Source organism: Zootoca vivipara, chromosome 2 (assembly GCF_965207765.1).
Source record: "Zootoca vivipara chromosome 2, rZooViv2.hap1.1, whole genome shotgun sequence".
Taxonomy (NCBI): domain Eukaryota; kingdom Metazoa; phylum Chordata; class Lepidosauria; order Squamata; family Lacertidae; genus Zootoca; species Zootoca vivipara.
This window is the reverse complement of record NC_142584.1, coordinates 6,571,079-6,592,890: the sequence shown is the minus strand read 5'-3', so window position 1 is coordinate 6,592,890 and position 21,812 is coordinate 6,571,079. Positions and strand designations below refer to the sequence as shown.

Here is a 21,812-nt window from a genome sequence, read left to right as displayed (position 1 = left end):
GGTTGCGGCGCTCATCTCGCTCTATAGCTCTATAGGCCGAGGGAGCCAGCGTTTGTCCACAGACAGCTTCCAGGTCATGTGGCCAGCATGACAAAGCTGCTTCTGGCGAATCAAAGCAGCACACGGAAACGCCGTTTACCTTCCCGCTGGAGCGGTCCCTATTTATCTACTTGCACTTTGATGTGCTTTCAAACTGCTAGGTGGGCAGGAGCTGGGACCAAGCAACGGGAGCTCACCCTGTTGCAGGGATTCGAACTGCCGACCTTCTGATCAGCAAGCCCTAGACTCTGTGGTTTAACCCACAACGCCACCTGCGTCCCTGTCCATAAACTACGATGTTCTTAAACCAAGGTACCACTGTATAGAGTGCCTACATTCTGCATGGACTGGTCGCAATGCAACACGTAGCAGGCAGCTGCAGACTGCAGTGCAGCCCAGTTGAATGTAGGTCAAGCTGATGTACCTGGTATCTAGTATTAAAGAGTGCTTGTAGACTGATGATCAGGCAGCATAGGCTAAGGGTATGAGTCTTATGTCTACTGATTGATTTCATGTAATACATAATTTATTTATTTTGATCCCATTGTGGCTTTAGATAGCTATTAGGTCCATAAATTACCATATAGCATCACCGTCCCACCACCAATCCTCTGGCTCTGAGCCTTCTTCCCTTGGGGGTTCCCCAGCTGGTGCCTCCCACCTCTCCTCTGCATCCAGCCAGTCTATGACAGCTTGATCCTCCAGATGTTGTTGGACTACAATTCCCATCAGCCCTGACAATTGGCCATACTGCCTGGCGTTGGTGGGAGATGTCATTCGGCAACATCTGGCAGGCCAAAGCTTCCCCACCCCTGGCATAAAGCATAACAAGGAATCATTATTGGCCTCCCATTTTTGCAGACAGGGAAACAGAGGCCAAAGAGAAGGAAAACAACTCGCAACCGGAATCCCAGGGGACATTCTCGGGTTGCATTGTTATGGATGTTCCAGCTCACCCTGTCTTTGCAGGCTGTGGTTTTGACCAGGGAGGCAAGCTTTGAAACAGCAGTTCAGAGAAAGGAAATCAGCCTCAGGAAAAATCTGCATCCTCGGATGTTCTTCGAAAGTTGCCATGGGCCTCTCTGAATCGACTGATATCTGTCGTTGGTGCCTGCCAGGCCATCTGAGCCAAATCTGCATGCATCCAAGAAAAGGGAAGTCCAAGGGATGGGACTGTGTTTGACAGCTCCTTTTACACCAAAGCCTGTGGTCTCAGGATAGCAGGCTATGATGCTCATTTCCTGTGCAGAGGGAGGAAAAGCAGCAGCAAGGCAGCCAGCAGCGAACACACATTCCTGGAAAGACTGCACTGATAGACCCAGCTGAGCTACCAAGTTGGAGAGACTTCAGACCAGAGGTCCATCATCTCAGCACAGCAAAGGGTCGTCTTTGGCTTCCAATAAGGTAAGCAATGCATAAAAATAAACTTCCAAGTTTTCCATCTCTTCTCCAGAAACAAAACGTTTCACCGGCATCTAAGCTTGTATAGAGACCCTCCCAGAGACAGCTCTGTTACAGATGCCAGATTTCCGTCTGCTTAAAAGAAGCAACAATTTTCCCTTCCTTCCTCCAAATGCCCTGGAGAAAGTTCGAATTGTTTTATTTATTTGTTTCCGGTGGCTGCCAAGTTATGAATCTTTTTATAAGGTTGGAGACAGGCAGTGATTGTTGTCCTTTTGGGGAGAGTGAAAGAAGGAAATTTGAGAGAGGCATCGCTGCGTCTTCCACTGTTAAGCAGGTGTGGCAGGACTTTGCATCATTTTAAACACCCTGCAAAAATCTGTTTGACCAGAAGTGGCTGTGAGTCAAAATAATGTGTCCCTGAAAGGGGAAGTAAAGCCTCTTTCAAACTCTCTTGACAACATTTGTCCGTCTGCAGCGTGATACCTTTTATTTGATAAAAGTGAGCCTTTGAGATGCACCAAATTCTCCTTTCATCAAGCCAGAACCTACAGTACTTCGGAATTATGGCAGTTCCACACCATACATTTAAAGGACATCCATTGCACAAGTAAAGTGCATGACTTCCCCCAAGGAATCCTGGGAACTGCAATTTGTTAGGGATGCTGGGAATTATAGCTCTGTGACAGGGCCGGATTTAGGTTTGATGAGGCCCTAAGCTACTGAAGGTAATGGGGCCCTTTATATCCCCAGCTGTCCTTTGTCAACAACAAATTGTAGCTGGTTTTTGTGTGTGTTGAATATATGCTATATGGTAATTTATGGACCTAATAGGTATCTAAAGCCATTTGCACATAACAAATAGGAGCCTACACAACACAAAACACTGCTGCTGTATGTAGGTTTTATTTTGTTTTTTATCTTATATTTTGGAAATGTACATCCAGGTGTTTTTTTCCTTTAATTTTTTTGGGGGGGCCCAAGAGAGTGGAACCCTAAGCTACAGCTTGTTTATCTTATACGTAAATCCGGCACTGCCTGTGAGGGGAAACTATAGTTCTCAGGATTCTTTGATCATGGAATTATAGAATTGTAGAGTTGGAAGGGACTCGGGGGGCCATTGGGTCCAACCCCCCTGCAATGGAGGAATCTCAGCTAAAGCATCCATGACAGACGGCCATTCAACCTTTGCTTATAAGCCTCCAAGGAAGGAGAGTCCACCACCTCCGAAGGGAGACCATTCCACTGTCGAACTGCTCTTGCTGTCAGAAAGTTCTTCCTGGTGTTTAGTTAGAATCTCCTTCCTTGCAACTTGAAGCCATTGGTTCTCCAGAGCTGGAGAAAACAAGCTTGTTCCCTCTTCCATGTGACAGCCCTTGAGGTATTTGAAGATGGCCATCATATCCGTCTTCTCGATGGAAGTGCTTTAATTGTGTGTGGGATTTGCTTTGAGTTCATGGCGTGGAATTTTTTCCTATTCCTGCATGAAGGAAGCCAACCATTCACCTGCCACACATCCGATCTTATAAAAAGCTGTCACCTGGACCACTTTAATAAAAGGTTTTTCTGCTGCTAGGAACAAACCAATCAGTGCTCTCTTTGTCACTGTCTGAGAACCAGCCTCTTCCAAAACCAGAATCAGTGTGGGAAAACTTGAGGATCACAGCTCAGTAGCACAGCATGCAGGTTGCACGTAAAAGGTACCAGGCTTGTATTTTCTGGCATCCTCTTCGATTAAAGGCTCTCGTGTGAAGCAGGCCTGGGATATTTTCAGAATGGGTGCTAAAAATAATGTTGACCGTTTTCTGAGCTGCCCGTGTGAGCTGTAGCTCAGCACTCCGGTTCTTGGTTCGATCCCTGACATCTCTAGATAAAGGATTTCAAATTGCAGGAGAACCTTGGAGAATCAATAGCCAACTGGAGTAAGCCAGAGTTTTATATTGGAAGGCGCACCAAGTGCATGTGCAGAAATGTGGAATATAAATGCCGTTAGTGAGGAAACAGATGCATACATAACCGTGCATGAATGTGCTCTAGCAGCCACCCTGATTTAAACCTGGGGCATTTTAACATACAAGCTCAATGAGGTATTCCTAAGTCTCTTAAGAGATGGGTAAGACAACAACTGTTTGATTATGGATTATATAGGTTAGACTAGAGCTCCGTGCTGATAATGCCAATATTTCAGGTTCAATCCCTGTACAGTATAGGACAGCTGCATATTCCTGCATTGCAGGGTATTGGACTAGATGATCCTTGGGGTTCCTTCCAACTGCAATTCTGTGATAATATTGATTATATTATCCAGTTTCCTAATACCTTTTTTTCAGTATTCAGGTTTATCTGCATTTAAAGAGGGGGGGGTATTAAAAAAAAGGTATACTGAGGGCATATTTACAGCACTGTTCCTTTGTGTGCATATGGCTGAACTGTTGTGGCTTTCCTTATTAATTTCAGGAGTTCATAGAATCATAGAATTGTAGAGTTGGATGGGACAGACCACGAGGGTTGGGAATCTTTTGCCCAATGTGGGGCTTGAACCCACGACCCTGAGATGAAGAGTTTCATGATCCACTGACTGAGCTATCCCAGCTATTGTTCTGTGAAATCTTGATTCTGAGAATCCTAATTAATTGATTCTGAGAATCTTTTGGTAGAGATCCCTGAGCTTTTTCACTAAATGGCACTTTGCAGAATTCCATGGTTGGGAAGTATGAGCTGTAGTGAATGTTAGACCTACTCCAAGTAGACCCATGGGCTCTACTAACTTAATTTCAATGGGTCTGCTTTGAGTAGAACCCAGATGGACACAACCCAGTGGCCCATTGTGTACAGTGAAATTTTTCATAGGGGAACAGTTAGGGCCAGAGGTGCCAGGTTGCAAGCGCAATTGGGGGGGGGGGGCTATATTGGGAACTACAGCTCACCTTAGCCAAGGCCTTAGGGAGTAAGTACCTAAACCTATTTACTAACAGCTGCTCTTTATTGAGTTATTTACATACCCTATTTGAAGAGGCAGCATTAAAATCTCTGTAAGCCTTTTGATTTAGATTTGAGCATAGCTGCCAAGTTATCCCTTTTTTTAAGGGATTTTCCCTTATGCTGAATAGGCTTCCTCGCGAGAAAAGGGAAAACTTGGCAGCTATGGATTTGAGCATTAAATCAAATGAATCGTAATTCTTGAGTGGTTAGTAGCTTAACTGTAGCAATGTGCGGTAAGTTGTCAAGAGATGAGAGAGAGAGAGAGAGAGAGAGAGAGAGAATTAACAGCTAATCCACTGCTTATATATAAATGTGCTACTTACAGGTAGGTAGCCATGTTGGTCTGACATAGTCGAAACAAAATAAAAAAAATCCTTCCAGTAGCACCTTAGAGACCAACTAAGTTTGTCATTGGTACGAGCTTTCGTGTGCATGCATACTTAGCACAGATAAATATGCTAAGTCTCTAAGGTGCTCCTGGAAGGATATGCTAAGTGCTGTAAGCCCCGGTACAGTGCTCTCTCCCCAGATCCTTTCCTTGGAAATGCCTGAAATGGAGCCTGGTACCTTACACCGGGCATAGGCTCTCCCACTGAACCTCCCAGATTGGCCTGCCAATCCTCTGCCTCTTCTTGCTTCCTTGCCATTGCCTCACACTTTCCTCTTCCTCTCTCAAGAGCAGCCAGCACTTCTCTCCCAAGCCCCGTGTTTCTTTGCGACAGTGATGCTCCTCAGGCACACACTCATGTGTCGCTGCGCAGCATTCTCAGTTGCCACTGTGAGTCACAGGTGCACTGGGGAGAGGATAACTCTGGGGTGGAAGGGCAGAGGGCAGTCTGCTCAATGTACTTTCTTTGACTGATCACACTTGTCTGAATGGAAGCTGCTGTCATAGTATAATATCATTTGCAGAAAGGGGGTCACCCAAAATAATGAAAGGACACGAGCAAGTCCCCTGTGAGGAAAGCTTACAACGTTTGGGCCTCTTTAACTTACAGGGGTAAGGCAGCTAAAGAGAGACCTGCTAGGGGCATATAAAATTATGCATAGTGTAGAGAAAGTGAATCGAGAGACGTTTTTCTTCCTCTCACATATTAGAACTAATGAAGCTGAAGGGTTGTAGAGTCAGGACAGGGAAAAGGAGTTCTTCACACAGCGCAGAGTTGTAGTCACTGTAGTTATTAAAAGAATTTATATACCACCTTTCATTTCAAGAAGAAATACCAAGGTGAGTCACAAGCAGCTAAAAACAATGGCAAAATAACAAGAATAAAACCAGTTATGAAAATACAGTTGCCTTTGATTAAGATACATAGAACTACATTAAAACATCTCTCTCTCTCTCTCTCTCTCTCTCTCTCTCTCTCTCTCTCTCTCTCTCTCTCACACACACACACACACACACACACACACACACACACACACACACATAACTATGAAACTTGCCAGCACCAGTTGTGGTAATGGACATCAACTTGGATGGTTTTTTAAGGTGGTTAAGATAAATTCATGGAGGATAAGGCTGTCATTACCTACCCATCTCAATGAAGGCCTCTCATGTCAGGTATCAAAGACAGTGAATGGAGAACATGAGTGTGATAGGACTACTGCATTCAGGCTTCCCAGGTCCTCTGGTTTCCCATGATAGGAAAAGGAATATTGAACTAGACATTCTTCTTACCTAAATAAATAAACCTTTAAAATCCCAAATCAGTTAGGAGTCCCAGTGACCCACATGGATAGGGGGGGAAACAGCAACCCATTATTTTAATGAGCTTGTACACATACACACACAAAACCGCTTAGGATTGATTGATGTAGATTCATAGCAAAGGGTTGCAACTGTGCTAATGAGCAATGCATCTCAAATTTTCCGGTACTGATTATTCCTCCTCAATTTGGTTCAGTGGAAAAAAATCAGCCCAGATCTACCAGTACTGAATTCTCTCCACCATTTTCTTCTTACAGTTAACTTTTTGACCCAAAATGGGAGAGCCTGACCACCTCTTGCCTTTTAATGAATACGGAGAGTACCACAACTTGACTGAGCTTGCCCACCTGCTCAACTACACCTTCAACTACTGCAACTTGGGGCTGGATGAGAGCGTGAAGCGGGTGTTCCTCTTTGTCCTCTACCTCGTCATCTTTGTGGTGGGGCTGGTGGAGAACCTTCTGGTGATCTGGGTCAATTGGCAGACCCGAAGCCACAAGAACCTGGTCAACCTCTACATCTTCAACATGGCCATTGCAGACTTGGGAGTGATCCTCTCCTTACCGGTCTGGATGCTGGAAGTCATGCTTGACTATACCTGGCTCTGGGGGAGCTTCCTCTGCCACTTCACCCACTACTTTTACTTTGCCAACATGTTCAGCAGCATCTTCTTTCTCACCTGCTTGAGCGTTGACCGTTATGTGTCCTTGACAACCTCCTCCCACTTCTGGCACCGACACCAGCACCTGGTGCGACGCATTGCTTGCTGCTGCATATGGGCCTTGGCTGCCATCATCCCTTTGCCAGAGGTGTCCCACATGGAGTTAATTCAAAGCATTGAGCCAATATGTTTCTTCATGGCCCCCCTGGAGACCTATGACAGCTGGGCCCTTGCTCTCACCCTGCTCACTGCCCTCATTGGGTTCCTCATTCCCTTCTCCATCATGGCAGTCTTCAACATACTGACGGCGAGGCACATCAAGCGCAGCGACAAGCCCGAGGGCAGGAAGCACTGCCGTGTCATCTACGCCTACATTGCCGTCTTCCTAGTGAGCTGGCTGCCGTTCCACCTGGTTTTGCTTTTGCTGACGCTCGAAGGTACCAGCATCTTCCTGCACTGCCACGTTTTGGACTTCCTCTACTTCTTCTATGACATCATAGACTGCTTCACCCTTCTCCATTGTGTGGTCAACCCCATCCTGTACAACTTCCTGAGCAAGAACTTCAGAGGGAAGCTAATCTCTGCTGTGGTCAGGTACATCCCCAAAGACCAAATGGATCGAAAGGGGGGCGATGGGTCCTCTTCTAACACCCAACATTCCATTGTCATAGCAAAAGAGAACACCTTGCCAAATTAAAAGCGCGCTTGATTTGGTTTATTGCTGTGGTTCCACAACACGATTCTGCGTATTCAGACATTCTCTCTCGCTAGCAAAGGGCAGTCTTCAGTAAGAACCTCTTTGCACACACACACACCCCTGCATATCAGTGCTTCTTGAAATCTTGGGAAAGCAGGGCCATACAGGGTGAAATATGGTGATTATATGCTGCTGTGCCCTGTTTTCTAGTAACCCTCATCCAATTCCCCACCTCAAAGAAAATAGCTATGGAAATAAATGTTCTGATTTCTGCTACCCTGTATATTTTTATGATTATTTGGAAGATATAGATTTCTGTGAATTTCCTCTTATTTGTGGAGTTTTGAATGAAACTTACATTCTAAAAACATGAGGGTGTCTCGATCATTAAATAGATGGCACAAAGACTGTAATTCTGCCCCTGCAACGGTGGGACAGGGACTGCCAAGGTCCTTTTGTGTGCATCCAACTAGTTACTTCTTGTGGCTGTGGAACCAGGATATCGACAACTCCCTTCTAGCAGTTTGTGCGCAGGCAGCCTTTTATTTAAAAAAGTTGTCACCACAGAGACATTTACACCCAGGGATGCCAGCCTGAGGTTGGAGAAGGGAAGGCAATGCTGGGGCTACGGACCTCTCCTAAGGGAATGCTGGTGCCTGGGATTTATCTCCCAAGGGAATGCACTCCCACCTTGAAAACTCTGTTGTCCTTTTTGGTAGAGTCAGAATACGTGATGATTCCGTTCCCAAGTTAACCAGGAGCATTGCTGTTCCAGTCACTGAATCAAGAAGCTTCTGTTAACCCTATTGACAGGGTTCCAGCCCAGTGGTGCCTAATAAAGCTTTTAAAAATGGAAGTTAAGGATCTGAGGGCCTGTTCAGAAAACCAAGGACTCAGATTTTAGCTCAAAAAACATATTTGCAAAGGCATGTAAAAAACTGGATCCTTGCATGTGATGAGAGATTGCACAACCATGGAGTGAGTGCCAACATATGGAGGTGGGATTTGGTGGAGTTGGGGTGCCAGGCTGCCAAAACGTTCAAATAATAATGTGAATAGGCCTTCGCGTTTTTATCATGGAATCTGCCACATAAACGTGGGATAAATGGACATGTGATTTGGAGATCCCTCATTCTAAAGTGGGGACCCAGGTGGCGCTGTGGGTTAAACCACAGAGTCTAGGGCTTGCTGATCAGAAGGTCGGTGGTTCGAATCCCTGCAACGGGGTGAGCTCCCGTTGTTCGGTCCCAGCTCCTGCCCACCTAGCAGTTTGAAAGCACATCAAAGTGCAAGTAGATAAATAGGGACTGCTCCGGTGGGAAGGTAAACGGCGTTTCCATGCGCTGCTCTGGTTCGCCAGAAGCAGCTTTGTCATGGTGGCCACATGACCCGGAAGCTGTCTGCGGACAAACGCCGGCTCCCTCGGCCTATAGAACGAGTTGAGCGCCGCAACCCCAGGGTCGGACACGACTGGACCTGATGGTCAGGGGCCCTTTACTGTTCTAAAGTGAGAGTTAAGTGGTTATAGGAAGGCACATGTTCCTAGAGGTCAAGGTCGGACATGAGAGGAAGCACTGAGCAAAATGTTCTCAGCGTTTCCTATGTAATACCACTTTGGCCTTTATTACAGCAAGAATTGTGATGGGGCACAGATCCAGGCTAAGTATAATCTCAGAACAATATGAACAGAAGGTAAAAGAGGAGGTTACTACAACTGCTAGAAGATAACAAATCACTTAAAAATAGCACTCTTATCCAAGGGCTGAAGGACATAAGTGAACATCTGGATTATTATTTTTTTAAAAAATACTTGGATAAAGTTTAGGGAAGGAAGACAGGATGTTTATAACACATTGAGTTGACTTTTGCATTTGAATGTTATCTAAAAGTATTTATGAACTGCCCGGCCAAAGGTTTTTCAGGCCAAGGCAGGAAAAGTTAATTCCAAACCATTTTTGATCAGAAATGGCCCAACACATTGGTTCCTTTGCAGGGGGTAGAGAGACCCAAACATTTTCCCCAATACTGGCAAAAATATAACAGTTACAGGTCTGTATGTATGAATATAGAAACAAAGGAAGCTGCCCTATACAGGGAGACTATTCGTCCACCTAGCTCAGTACTGTCTACTACACTGACTGGAAGCAGCTCTTCAGGCTTGCAGGCAGCAGTCTCTTGCAGGCCTACTTGGGATTGCTCAGGATTGAACTTGGAGCCTTCTGCATGCAAAGCAGCCTCTCTTTGTGCAAGGCATTTACAGAAGTCAGGAGCACCAGTAGCCCAGAGCAGAGTCATTTGGCATAGGCAGAAGACTCAGGTGAGCAGCCTCTGTTATCATTTGATCTGAAAATATTTCCATAGCGTGTCAACCACAAACTATGAGCAATGCGCCAAACTCTCGAGTTTTTCATTTTATTATTCTAAATAAAAACCACACTTTTGTGCCAAATGATGGGAGTATAAAAGAATTCGATGTACAACGATTTTAGACATCTACTTTTTTTTTCTTTGAGGAAGAAAGGTTTTACAAAATGTACAAACTTTACAGCAAATAGATATTAAACACTTAAATAACCAGGTCAGTACCTACAATTAACTTAACCAAAAGGTTAGACAGCAATCACAATGCTCTGCTTTGTTTTTGTTTTTTTTAATTCAAGACATCTGGATCTTTGGAGGAAAAGGGAGAGGGCATGGTTTTGAGTTCACAAAAATAAGAGCAATAATAAAGCATTAGTCTCCAAAAACATTGTTGTTTATTATTTTCAAAGCTTTCTGTGTTCGACTGGAACACCTTTTCCATGCCTGAACCCCACCCCACCCCTACTGTGGTGGTAATGGTAGGGATTCTTCACAAATGGTAGCATAGCAAACAGAGCAAAGCTATTTAATTACAATACTTTGTCTTTCTACACGCCTAAGGATTCCAAAGCACTTTACAGACATTTACTACACCTCACAACTTTTCCATTGGTGAGGTAGGTATTCTTTAAATATTCCTCACTCACAATTTGGGGTGAGTTGATGTGTGGGTGTTTGAGGCAGACAGGTGAAGTTACTTGGGCCAAGCTACACTACCAAGCACAATGATTCATATCTTTGTTCATGGCAGAATGCTTTTTTAAAAAATGGAATTTCTAAAGCTGGCCAAGTTTGCATTGGATGCAGTTTGGCACTGGAGAACTAGACTAAAACAGCTCTAGAAGTCGAGAATAAGGAACAGTCCTTACTGGGTGAGATCCAATATAGCTCCTTCTCCATCACTTCCAATGAAGGCATCTTAACTACGAAAACATGGTTCTGTTCCAACACCTGGGGAGTACAGCCATGATTGTTTGGGACTCCAGAACTTGAACCAAGAGCTTCAGAGACCAAGACTGGGGCTTAGCCTGATCTGTGCTACTGTATGGGCTCAGCCCTCTTCAGGCATAGAGGAGCAATAAGAGTGTGTAACATCAGCCCCTCCAGTTGATAGGTAGTATGAAGATTTCTGACTGGCCAGGGCTCGTATAAATACTAAAATACTGCCCATATGCCTGGCATCCCCAAACTGCGGCCCTCCAGATGTTTTGGCCTACAACTCCCATGATCCCTAGCTAACAGGACCAGTGGTCGGGGAAGATGGGGATTGTAGTCCAAAACATCTGGAGGGCCGAAGTTTGGGTATGCCTGCCATATGCCATTAGTCCGCAGCTGGACCTTGGGTTTTCATAGGCTTCAGTTGCTTTCTCAAGCCCTTTGGGTCTAGCCATGTGGCCCTGACATTGACTTAATACTAGTGGTACTACAAGAAGTAGTAAATTCCTATGACAACCCTTACATCCTTACACTGAATGCTTCCAGCATTACTTATGCTTAGGAATACAGTCTTGTCCGCTATATCGCTGAGTTAATTCCTTAGTATGTCCTGTCTGGTGCTCGCTGTACAGACGCCACAAGAAGGAAAGGAATTGAGAGATATGTCAGAACACTTGCTGCATGCTGGGGGGCTATTTTAAGACGGCAACTTTCTCATAAGAAAACAAGAAGGCATACCTAAGTGCTTTTTCTCCTTGACAAAAATCAAAGCGGTCAACCTTCACAACACCCTTAGAGGTAGGTACTGTAAGCAGGGAGCAAAGCAACCTGCCCAGGGCTGCCCTACTGGAATTACTGTCAAAGCTGAGATTCCTGGGGCTGTACAGTTTTTCATTCTCCCCTCTCAATAGGTCAGGGCTAGAGCAGCATTATGTGGATTTCTGGTTTTCTTTAACAACAGTGTTTTCATATACAGAAGCCTGGAAGCCTATTTGTACATACCACTGGTTTTTTAAGACTCCAGGACTTCCTCCTTATGAGGTAGTTTGCATTAAACTTTGGGGCAGATGTCAAGCCTGCTGCTACATTTGTCAACGTTCGCTTCTCTCATCCATACCCCTCCCTGGCCTGGATTTCACATAGTACTGCACTTAGAAAGCATAAAGCACAACCTATAGTTATAAAGCCACAAGTGTAGTTCAAATTGAGTCAGGATCTGTGCCCTGTGATCAATCTGTTCTGTTGCATCCCTCCAGAAAGCACCTGTTAGGGATATACAGGAAAAGGAAAGGGAAAAGGGAAAGGGAAAGGAAGGTAGGTTACAACCTCACTTCAAAAGGCAGCAGAATTGTTATTGTCAATTACACAAGCACACGCTGGTTTTTCATTGCCACAAGGGACAAACACCCAGAGGCATTTCAGATGACAAAAAACCCATATAATAGCACAAATCCAGTACTGTAATAAAGGAGGGGGGGGGAATACTATAGCAATAGTGTAAAAATTTAAAACAAGAAGTGTGTTCCAGGCTGGAGGGGGGAAGTGCACAGCCCTTAAAGAACTTAAAAACAAAAAAAATCAATTGATGGTGCTTTCCACTACTTCTTGATGATGGGCTAAATAAGCATTCCAGCATGAGAGCACTCAAACTCTAAAGACGACTTTACAAATATGAATGAGAATAAAACATTTTAAAAGTTTATATAATTGCTCTGCAGTGGAGATAGGGGGAATTAATGTTGCTCCATGTTTGTGATGTCATGCTGCCCAAGGATGAAGAGACATATAATTTAAGAATGACCCTTGACTGCAAATTCTTTATCCTCCCAGTTTAAATAATCTGTATGACACATATCCTATCAAGTCAAATGCTGGATTAACCACTAGTCTTGTCCTTCTTCCCATACTTCAGAGGGGCTGCCCACCTCTTTATAAAGCATCACTTGCATGCTTACTCATTTTTGTTCATCCCGTACCTTCTAAAATGAGCCTATTTTAAAAGCTGTGGGGATTTGGGTACATGCTTCTTGGTGATGTAATGGGTATTAGGAAATTGACGCCACCCACAGCCAGCTTTTGCTGCAAGCTTGCAGAACTGGGTGTTGCGGATAAATTTGTTTGGGTTTGTTTTTTGGTCAGAGCATAATCCTGGAGAAAAGGTGTATTTGTAGTGAGTGGTAAAGGCACATTCAAGCTGGCCTCACTGCTGCACAAAAATTACATCTCTTCATTCCAATAGCACCTGTGACACCAACACAACCGCATTGTACATGACACGGTCAGAGTGCATGTGCTAGAAGGGGTGGGGTGGGGTGAGGAGAGGGAGTGATTACTTTCCCCCCTGCAAAAAAATGCTATGGTTTGTGTGCTGGAAAATAGGGTACCCCTGCAAGAAAAGTGCTACTTTGAGAAGATGTATGAATCCCTCCAAACAAACGATAAAGAGCTGAATATTTAATACGCAACAAACACACCCTTCAAAAAAGAGAGATAATAATCTGCCCTAAACCTGTCATTCCTCCTTCCAGAGACATTTCCTTAAGGCAACAATATATTTTCAAACAGAACTAACAGTGCAATAATATACATAACTCGTCTGAAGTAAGCCCCACTGAGATCAATGGGACTTATTCCCAGCTGTGTATAGAACTGCAACCTAAAACCCTGGCACTGTCCACAGAGCTATGTCAAAGACTTTCAAGAATGTGACCCTTGAGACATTCATGTTCAAGACACCAGCAGTGAGTTAATATTGCTGGAGGAAAGGAAGGAGCCCAAAAGCTGTTTCATGGTGCCCTAAGAACAGTTTTTTTTCTGAAAGTGGATGTTGGAGATGAAACAATATTGCTAAAGCCTCTATATGCTTATATACTCAAAGCTAAGAGTCCTTTCTAGGGCACCCCTTCAAAAAGAAAAAAAATCTAGAATGTTCACATTTGGCAAAACTCTCCTCCATTCCACCACACCATTTCTATGCCCTCTTTTGATTTTGTTAAAGCGGAACTTTGTAAAACCGACTCAGAGTTTCATGGAAAGGGGCAAAAGGCAAACTGAGGCTGGGTGCGGGGGGGGGGGGAAGCAACAACTGGCTGGGGGGGACGGGGACTGGCCTAATCTGCTTTTCTGGCAGTTTTTACCTACAGAAATCAGCAAGGGACACGGAAATCAGCCCTAGCACCCACAAATGTCTGCAGATCACATGGTTGTTAAAGGCACAGGAGGAAGAGCTGGACAGTGTGTGTGTGTGTGTGTGTGTGTGTGTGTGTGTGTGTGTGTGTCAATCCTGGTGGGAGGGAAAGACAAACTTGTTGACATGAAGCTAAGGCTAAGAATCCAAAGCACACTTACAAGGCAGAGAGCAAGTCACCATTAAACAAAGGTGGACTTACCTCTGAGTAATCATTGTAAGTTTTTATAGAACTTCTACCCTCCCAATAGCAGCACATAAACAATTCCTTTTACCGCCACCCCTTTCCCTCCTGCTATCCCTACCGATGTGTAGCATTAATATATCTTAGCAGCATAAATCTTTTCAAGATCTCAAATTAGAGATGGAGGGAGGAGAGATATGAGGTGTGAAACCTATCTGTTGAAGGAGGGGGGCACAGCCTGTTTCTAAGACTTGAAATAATGAGCCCTGGACTCAGCAGGAGGTAAACAGACAGGTTTCTCAAGAACAATAACACATGTAGTGTGCTGTTGTTTTCACAGAACAATGATTTAAGAAACCCTCTAACAAGGCAAAGGGAAATAAAGTACAATGCTGATGCCTGACCATTAAAATGGAACGTTGTTTTTTAAAAAACAGAAACAAGCTTCTCTGCTACCTGCAAGCAGCGCTTTACTCCGCCAATACTGCTACATCAGCTGTCTGTGTTTTTCTCCGTATCTTTGGAATGGATGATGTACATGAAAGTTTGTTCAATGGTGAAGTCAGGTGGAAGGCTGCCTTTATGCACGCCTATATGCTTGCTCATAAGGTTAAGGGTGGAGCTGTAGTGCCCACAAACTGTGCAACGGTACATGAGAGCCCCAGAGTGTGTCTTCAGGTGGCACTTGATGGTGGAACGCCCGCGGAAGAACTTGTGGCACACTTTGCACTGATATGGCTTCTCCCCTGTGTGGATCCGCCGGTGGTAATTGAATTCGCTCGTGTGGGCAAATCTCTTTCCGCACACCTTGCAGCTGTACTTACTGTTTCCAGGTTGGCTCTGAAGAGCCACATCCTCACTGAGGAACTCCTCTGTCAGCTTCCTCTTCTGCAGAGCTTGCTGGTGGAGTCGGTCGCCAAAACTGGGCCGGACAAGGTCCAAGCCAGAGCTGCACTTGTGCTGGCTCACATGGTAGCGGTAAGCAGCTTCCAGCTTAAAAGCTTGGCCACAGTAGTGACACCGAAAGAGGGCTTCCTCCATGCTTTGGTGGACTGCCATGTGCTTCTCCAGGAGGTGCCTGTCCACAAAACTGTTGGCACAAACGGAGCAAGAAAAAACAGAGATGCCCAAGTGGGAAAGGGTGTGCCACATCAAGCTGCAGAGATTGAGGTGCCGCTGGTCACACACGCCACATGTTTGGCTTTTCAAGTTAACGTGGTCCAAGATGTGGCCCCGAACTATATGAAAATCCTTGGCGAGGGGTTTCCCACAGGTGGCACATGCTAAATCCCCACTGAACAAGTTGAGCTTTCCTATAAGTGGGTCACTAGGATGGATGATAATGTTGTTATCAAACACCCCTTCGCGGCGGTGAAGGCTGAGCTGCCATTGGGTGAAAAACTTAGTCTCACACATATCACAGGAGAAGAGGAATATCCCAATGTGAGACAGGACGTGGGTGACTCTGGAGTTCCTGTCTTGGAAATGGGTCTCGCAGACTTTGCAGTTGCCAGTCAGGAGGTCCACATGGTCTCTGGCATGTTGGCGGATCAGCTGTATGTTGGGCTCCAAAACCTTTTTGCACACTTGACAGGGCATGGCCTTGTTATCACGGCTGTCATTCTCAAAGGATAGCTCCTCTTCACTATCATCGCTCAGCTCAATAACTTCCTCTGCAGCGCCTAGCTCCTCGCCGGGATCTTCAAAATGTAGTTCATCTTCTCCTAGATCTTCTAGCTGCAGTTCATCCATCTGCCCAAAGCCCTGGTCTTTGGAGTGATCACTATTACTAGGGCAGGAGTTGCTGCCTGTTGAGATATCCAGTGATGCATCCGAAGCGAAAAAATTGCCTTTGTTGTAATCCCCATTGTTCTGGAGTTTATATGGATGGCACGAGTTGGCAGTGGTTTGAACAGCCATGCTGACATTGCTGAGACCAGCCTGTGTCATAATGCTCATGGCACCAGTAAACTGTGCTGGTGATTCCTGTTCTTCAGTTTTGGGGGTCTGCTGGTGCATTAAGTTATGGCTGCCTTCATTTGCAGAATCTTCTTTGTAGCCACCTGGTGCTTCAGTCTGCATACTGCAACTCCGCTCTGGTCCCGGGTGCTCCCCACTGTTTCGGATTTCACCCAGGGCATGGTTCGGCTCAGTCGACATGCCAGTTGGCCGGCTATCACCTGAGACAGAAGGCTGTTTCGTGTTGGCCGAGTTTTCCAAGTCTGGGAACGTGGAATGGCAAGCCTTCAGCAAATCCTCCATGCCCAATTTCTCAGCAACCTCGTAAATGACACCCACATTGATCAGATCTGTAAAGAGCTCTGAGGTATAGACAAAGTTCAGAATCTTTTCAAAGTTGGCTGGAGTAATGAAATCCACCACGTAGGTGCGGGCCACATCCAGACCTGTATTGAGGAAAAGGTTCTGGAAGTAGCCTGCTGCACATGCCAGCACTGCTTTGTGTGCAGGGAAGGTACGGCTACCCACCACAATGGTAACATCACACATAGTCTCTGACAACCGGCATTTGTTAAGTTCCCTCAGCAGGTTGTTGGGGTGGTCAGTGCTGTGCAGCTTGATCCTCATGCCCATCTTGACAGCTGCTGAAAACCTCCTTCTCCTGCTCACTTCTTGTTTACTCCTGTCCGTTCCTCAGCTGCACCAGAAGGTGGCTTCCAGGCTCTGAAGCTCACCTGGCAAGGTCCTCTAGAGAGGAGAAAATGAAAAGTTACGTTTCTGTTCTTACTGGTTCTGAATGAAGCCCAAAATATAATAAACCTAAAATCTTAGTATGCCACCTTGGACATTCTGCAAAGGGAAAGGTGGAGTAAAGACGATTTTAATTAAAAAAAAATAAAACTCCACACATTTATTATTTATATTGCAAGAAAACATAGCTGCTTTTGACAAAATGCTCTGAGGGTGTGAGGTGGGAAAGAGTGTGGTGCATATACTACAAATTATAAAGTCAGGATGTAGCATCACTCTGCATAATGTAACATTACACACTTCCATACCATTCTCTACGTCTACTTATTCAGTTCTGGAACCAGTTCATGAGCTATCTTTTCATCAGAGATATAACAGTAATTCTCCAAATTGGGGGCGGGGGGAGTGTGATTGCCAGTTCACACCATTCCCTTTCGGGTTGTTCAAAACTGCTATTCCTGCCTATGTTTATTTTTTTTTCCTTTTAGCCTTTGCCACACTTTCAGAAAACCTCCTTTTTAAAGACACACATTTACTGTGAAAATAAGTTCTACTCACCCCTTTTAACAACTGGACTGAAAGTTTTAAAACTTGGCTGGCAGAAGGCCAAAAGACTAGAAATTTAAACCCCCCCTGCACATTTCCTTCCAACACAACCTGTTGTCTCTTTGTTTATGAGCCTCCAGGTGGGTTTTAACTTTTAACCCAGCTGACCAACACAATAAAATAAATATGTGCAGTGCAATACTCATGTTAAAACTCCGTGGTGTTCTTTCTTAAGGTTCTATGCAGCAAGCAAGCAGGCAGGGATGCAACCTTAGCACAATTTCAAGCACTCTGAGCCCCTTATGCCCACCATGAAAACGAAAGGAAACTCGGGGCGGGGGGAGATCCAACTCTGCATCACAACAGGATGGAAGAAAACTGAATCGCTGTTCACTAAGGCAGAAGACGAGACTCTATGCCCCTTCTTCATGCAACAACATGAGGTGATGGGGGATCTCTTCATAACCAAAGTGAATGATGAGGACGATGGACACCATCACTGCCAAAAAAAAAGAGAGAGATGCAAGTGCAAATAGGTTTGAGGCGCAAGGTTCTGTCAGGGTCGTGAACACGATTTCTTTCTCTTTTTGGGAAGTCAAGGTTAAAATTGGAATGATGGGGGGGGGAGGGCATCTCTCATTTGGCAAGTGGGGAAGAGAAATGGGCCTCGGGGGCAGATGAGACCCAGAGGAGAAAGCGGGGGTGTAGGGGGGGGAGGAAGGAGAGCGGCCAAAAGTGGGAGGGGAAAGAAGTTTGGACTCGAAAGGGGGGGGGAGTGTATGGGATGGAGGGCAAGGCGATGCGCAGAAGGCAGAAGAGGCAGAGGAAGGGAAGCCGAGCGGGCGGCGGGGCGGCGGAGAAGGGGCGAGCGGGGCGGGAAGTGCGAGGGGATCAGCCGGGGAGGCGAGCTGCGCCTCAGGGGGAAAGGAGCTGCTCTGCTCCGGGGAGGCGGCCCCTTACCCGGGAGGCGGCGGCGGCGGGGACCATCCCCGCGGCTCTCGCGCTCTCGCTCTCTGGCACATACACACAAAGGGCTCCGGCTCCCCCGGCCCGGCCTCCCTGCCCAGCCTCGCCGAGGAGGCGCTGCTCCGGACCCGGCCAAGAGGCTCCATCCGGCCCCGAGACGGCCGGGCCCAGCGCCGCCCCCAGCCCCGGAGGGGGCACTGCAGCAGCCCCGGCTGCAGGGGAGGATGCGCGCGGGGGGATGCGGCGCAGGGCGGCGGGGAGAGCGGAGGGGGGATCCCCCCGGCTGAGGAGCGAGCGGAGGGGTCGCGGGAGGGAGGAATGGCGGGGGGGGGGAGGTAAAACCAAAAGCAGGCCCGTGACCCAGCCTCTGGGAGGACTTCCTTCCTCTTCCTGATGTGGGGGGACGCACTCTGCACCCGCTCACTTTTGCCAGCACCCCAGTTTCTTGGGTTGATTAACATTATATGGTTTTTTAATGTGTTGGTTGGGGAGGGTCAGTGCGGGTTTAGGTATAAGCGAAACAAGCGGTAAAGGTAAAGGACCCCTGACCATTAGGTCCAGTCGTGACCGACTCTGCTGTTGTGCGCTCATCTCGCATTATTGGCCGAGGGAGCCGGCGTACAGCTTCCATGTCATGCGGCCAGCATGACTAAACCGCTTCTGGGGAACCAGAGCAGCACACGGAAACACCATTTACCTTCCCACTGTAGCGGTTCCTATTTATCTACTTGCACTCTGATGTGCTTTCGAACTGCTAGGTTGGCAGGAGCTGGGACCAAGCAAGGGGAGCTCACCCCGTCACAGGGATTCGAACTGCTGACCTTCTGATCAGCAAGCCCTAGGCTCAGTGGTTTAACCCACAGCACCACCTGGGTCCCTTAAACAAGCTATACCTGTGGGTTAAACCACAGAGGGCTTGCCGATCAGAAGGTGGGTGGTTCCAATCCCCGCGACGGGGTGAGCTCCCGCTGCTCAGTCCCAGCTCCTGCCCACCTAGCAGTTCGAAAGCACATCAAAGTGCAAGTAGATCAGGCATCCCCAAACTTTGGCCCCCCAGATGTTTTGGACTACAATTCCCATCATCCCTGACCACTGGTCCTGTTAGCTAGGGATCATGGGAGTTGTAGGCCAAAACATCTGGAGGGCCGCAGTTTGGGGATGCCTGAAGTAGATAAATAGGTATTGCTATAGCGGGAAGGTAAATGGCGTCTCCATGTGCTGCTCTGGTTCGCCAGAAGCGGCTTTGTCATGCTGGCCACATGACCTGGAAGCTGTACGCCGGCTCCCTCGGCCAATAATGCGAGATGAGCACCGCAACCCCAGAGTCGGTCATGACTGGGCCTAATGGTCAGGGGTCCCTTTACCTAAACAAGCTATAGCTTAGGGCCCCACTCTCTTGGGGCCCTCCAAAAATTCACTATTAATATACTTCTTAATTGTATTTCAGTTCAACAATTACTTTGATAAAATACATATTTTGTTATGTGCAAATGGCTTTAGATACCTATTAGTTCCATGAATTACCATAAAGCATATATTCAACACACACAAAAACAGTGACAATTTGTTGTTGACAAAGGACAGCTGGACATAAAGGACCCCATTACCTTCAGTAGCTTAGGGCCTCATCAAACCTAAATCCGGCCCTGGAGAGGGTTATTGATTGGTTTGGTTTGGTTTGATTCAGAGGTGGGGTTCCAACATGAATGAAATTTTGGGGGAGCCCATATAAGCCCCACCCTGCACAGTCGATCACAAGACGTGGCACAAGTGCACACACACACACCCATTGGAATAGAAATGCCCATCAACTTGGGGGGGGGGATATTTTATTTGAGAGTGGGAGGTGAAGGGACTCGGCCTCTAGCCTAGGAGTTGGCTGTTCAGAGGAGTAGCTAGGCTCCCTTGTGCCTTTGGCAAGGAGCTGTATTGGTGCCCCCACCCAAGCATGTTCACACTTGTGGCTACACTGGCTCCGTCGTGTCCACAGAATGGAAGATGGCAGGCTCCCCAAGGGCGTACTCTACAGGGAGCTGGCTTCATGCACCAGGCCCGTTTCTGCGTTACAAGTTGTTGTTGTTGTTGTTTAGTCGACTCGTGTCTGACTCTTTGTGACCCCATGGACCATAGCACGCCAGGCACTCCTGTCTTCCACTGCCTCCTGCAGTTTGGTCAAACTCATGTTCGTAGCTTCGAGAACACTGTCCAACCATCTCATCCTCTGTCGTCCCCTTCTCCTTGTGCCCTCCATCTTTCCCAACATCAGGGTCTTTTCCAGGGAGTCTTCTCTTCTCATGAGGTGGCCAAAGTATTGGAGCCTCAGCTCCTTCCAGTGAGCACTCAGGGCTGATTCCCTTAAGAATGGATAGGTTTGATCTTATTGTGGTCCATGGGACTCTCAAGAGTCTCCTCCACAGTGCCTGGAGACAATATAGGTTGTGCATCCCTAGCAGTGACCAGAGGAGGAACGTCCACTGGGAGGAGCACAGAGAGAAGAAACGTCATGGTACATCTGCAGCAGCACCACCTTCACCTGCCCCAGCTGCAACAAAGCATGTCTCTCCTGTATCAGTCTCTGCAGCCACAGCAGACACTGCAACTTTTCAACAGTTTGACTTCACCCCCAAAGGCCCACTGTCTCCCAAGACTGATGGATGCCAACCAGTAATTAGTATTCTCATTTTATGTTTTTCTGTTGTGAATCGCCCTAGTATCTTCAGATGAGGGGCAGTATGTAAATTTAATAAATATAAATAAAAATTTGGGTTCCAGCTTGAGCCCTGGCATGGGAATGGGAGCTGTGCTGCCGAAGCCCTAGCACAGATAATTGAACCCCAGTTGCTGGATGTTTAAAAACTTTTCTTCTTCCTCTTTTCTTATTACATGTGTATCGTGCCTTGCAAGTTGCAGCTTTCCTGGAGCTCAAGGTGGCGTAATGTGGTTGTTGAAGATTGAAAGGTGTTTGTTTGGTTATCAGATTATGCCTGGGGAACAAGGGAGCAGTTAGCTGTGCAGTAGAGGACAATGGTCTCCCATTGGTGGCGAAGAAATGGAGGCTGGTGTCCAGCCCAACAGAAAAGGGGTGTTTGAAATCCTCTTTGCCAAAATGCACACCTGCAAATTTTGTCCCATTCTGCCCACCTGGAAAAAACGTGATGTATTTCATAAACTTCCGCATATTGGATGAAGCACGCAAACGGCTCATTCCCTGGATGTTATGTGCTACTTCTCACCTTACATTTATGTAGGTGTGGGCCATGCAAAACATGTTTATGTGTGTGGAGAGTGTGTGTGTGTGCATGCACATGGCAAATCGGGTGGTCCAAATCGTGTGTGTGTGGCATTAAAAAGAAAAGTCCACGTAGTGCCTTTCTATGGTGGCAAAAATGTAAAACAGTAGTTAAGTAACTACTGCCTAAGGCAGGTCCCAGC

The 21,812-nt window shown here is 46.5% G+C and overlaps 2 protein-coding genes and 1 long non-coding RNA gene across 5 annotated transcripts in view; 2 read left to right on the top strand and 1 right to left on the bottom strand.

The window, feature by feature from the left end:
- The first annotated feature begins 1,247 nt into the window (after positions 1-1,247).
- ACKR5 (atypical chemokine receptor 5) lies at positions 1,248-13,856 on the top strand. The gene is made up of 2 exons (XM_035100878.3): positions 1,248-1,443; positions 6,391-13,856. The coding sequence occupies exon 2, from the start codon at positions 6,409-6,411 to the stop codon at positions 7,489-7,491; it is 1,083 nt and encodes a 360-aa protein (XP_034956769.3). The 5' UTR covers positions 1,248-1,443; positions 6,391-6,408; the 3' UTR covers positions 7,492-13,856.
- On the bottom strand, positions 10,619-18,534 carry ZBTB39 (zinc finger and BTB domain containing 39). Of its 2 annotated transcripts, XM_035100819.3 has the most exons (3): positions 18,375-18,528; positions 14,616-16,865; positions 10,619-12,051 (listed from the first exon to the last, which is right to left on the bottom strand). In XM_035100819.3, exon 2 carries the CDS (start codon positions 16,749-16,751, stop codon positions 14,652-14,654), a length of 2,100 nt encoding a protein of 699 aa, XP_034956710.1. In that variant the 5' UTR covers positions 16,752-16,865; positions 18,375-18,528; the 3' UTR covers positions 10,619-12,051; positions 14,616-14,651. The 2 variants fall into 2 exon arrangements, with proteins under 2 accessions (XP_034956710.1, XP_034956700.1); XM_035100809.3 differs by having other exon boundaries at positions 10,619-16,865; positions 18,375-18,534.
- Positions 17,273-21,812, top strand: part of LOC148686704 (uncharacterized) — a 16,834-nt gene continuing 12,294 nt past the window's right edge. Inside the window, exon 1 of one of the 2 annotated variants that reach the window (XR_015947925.1) lies at positions 17,273-17,857. This is a non-coding gene — a long non-coding RNA (uncharacterized LOC148686704). Of the gene's footprint in view, positions 17,951-21,812 lie in introns of both variants that reach the window. The other variant, XR_015947924.1, reaches the window with a different exon arrangement.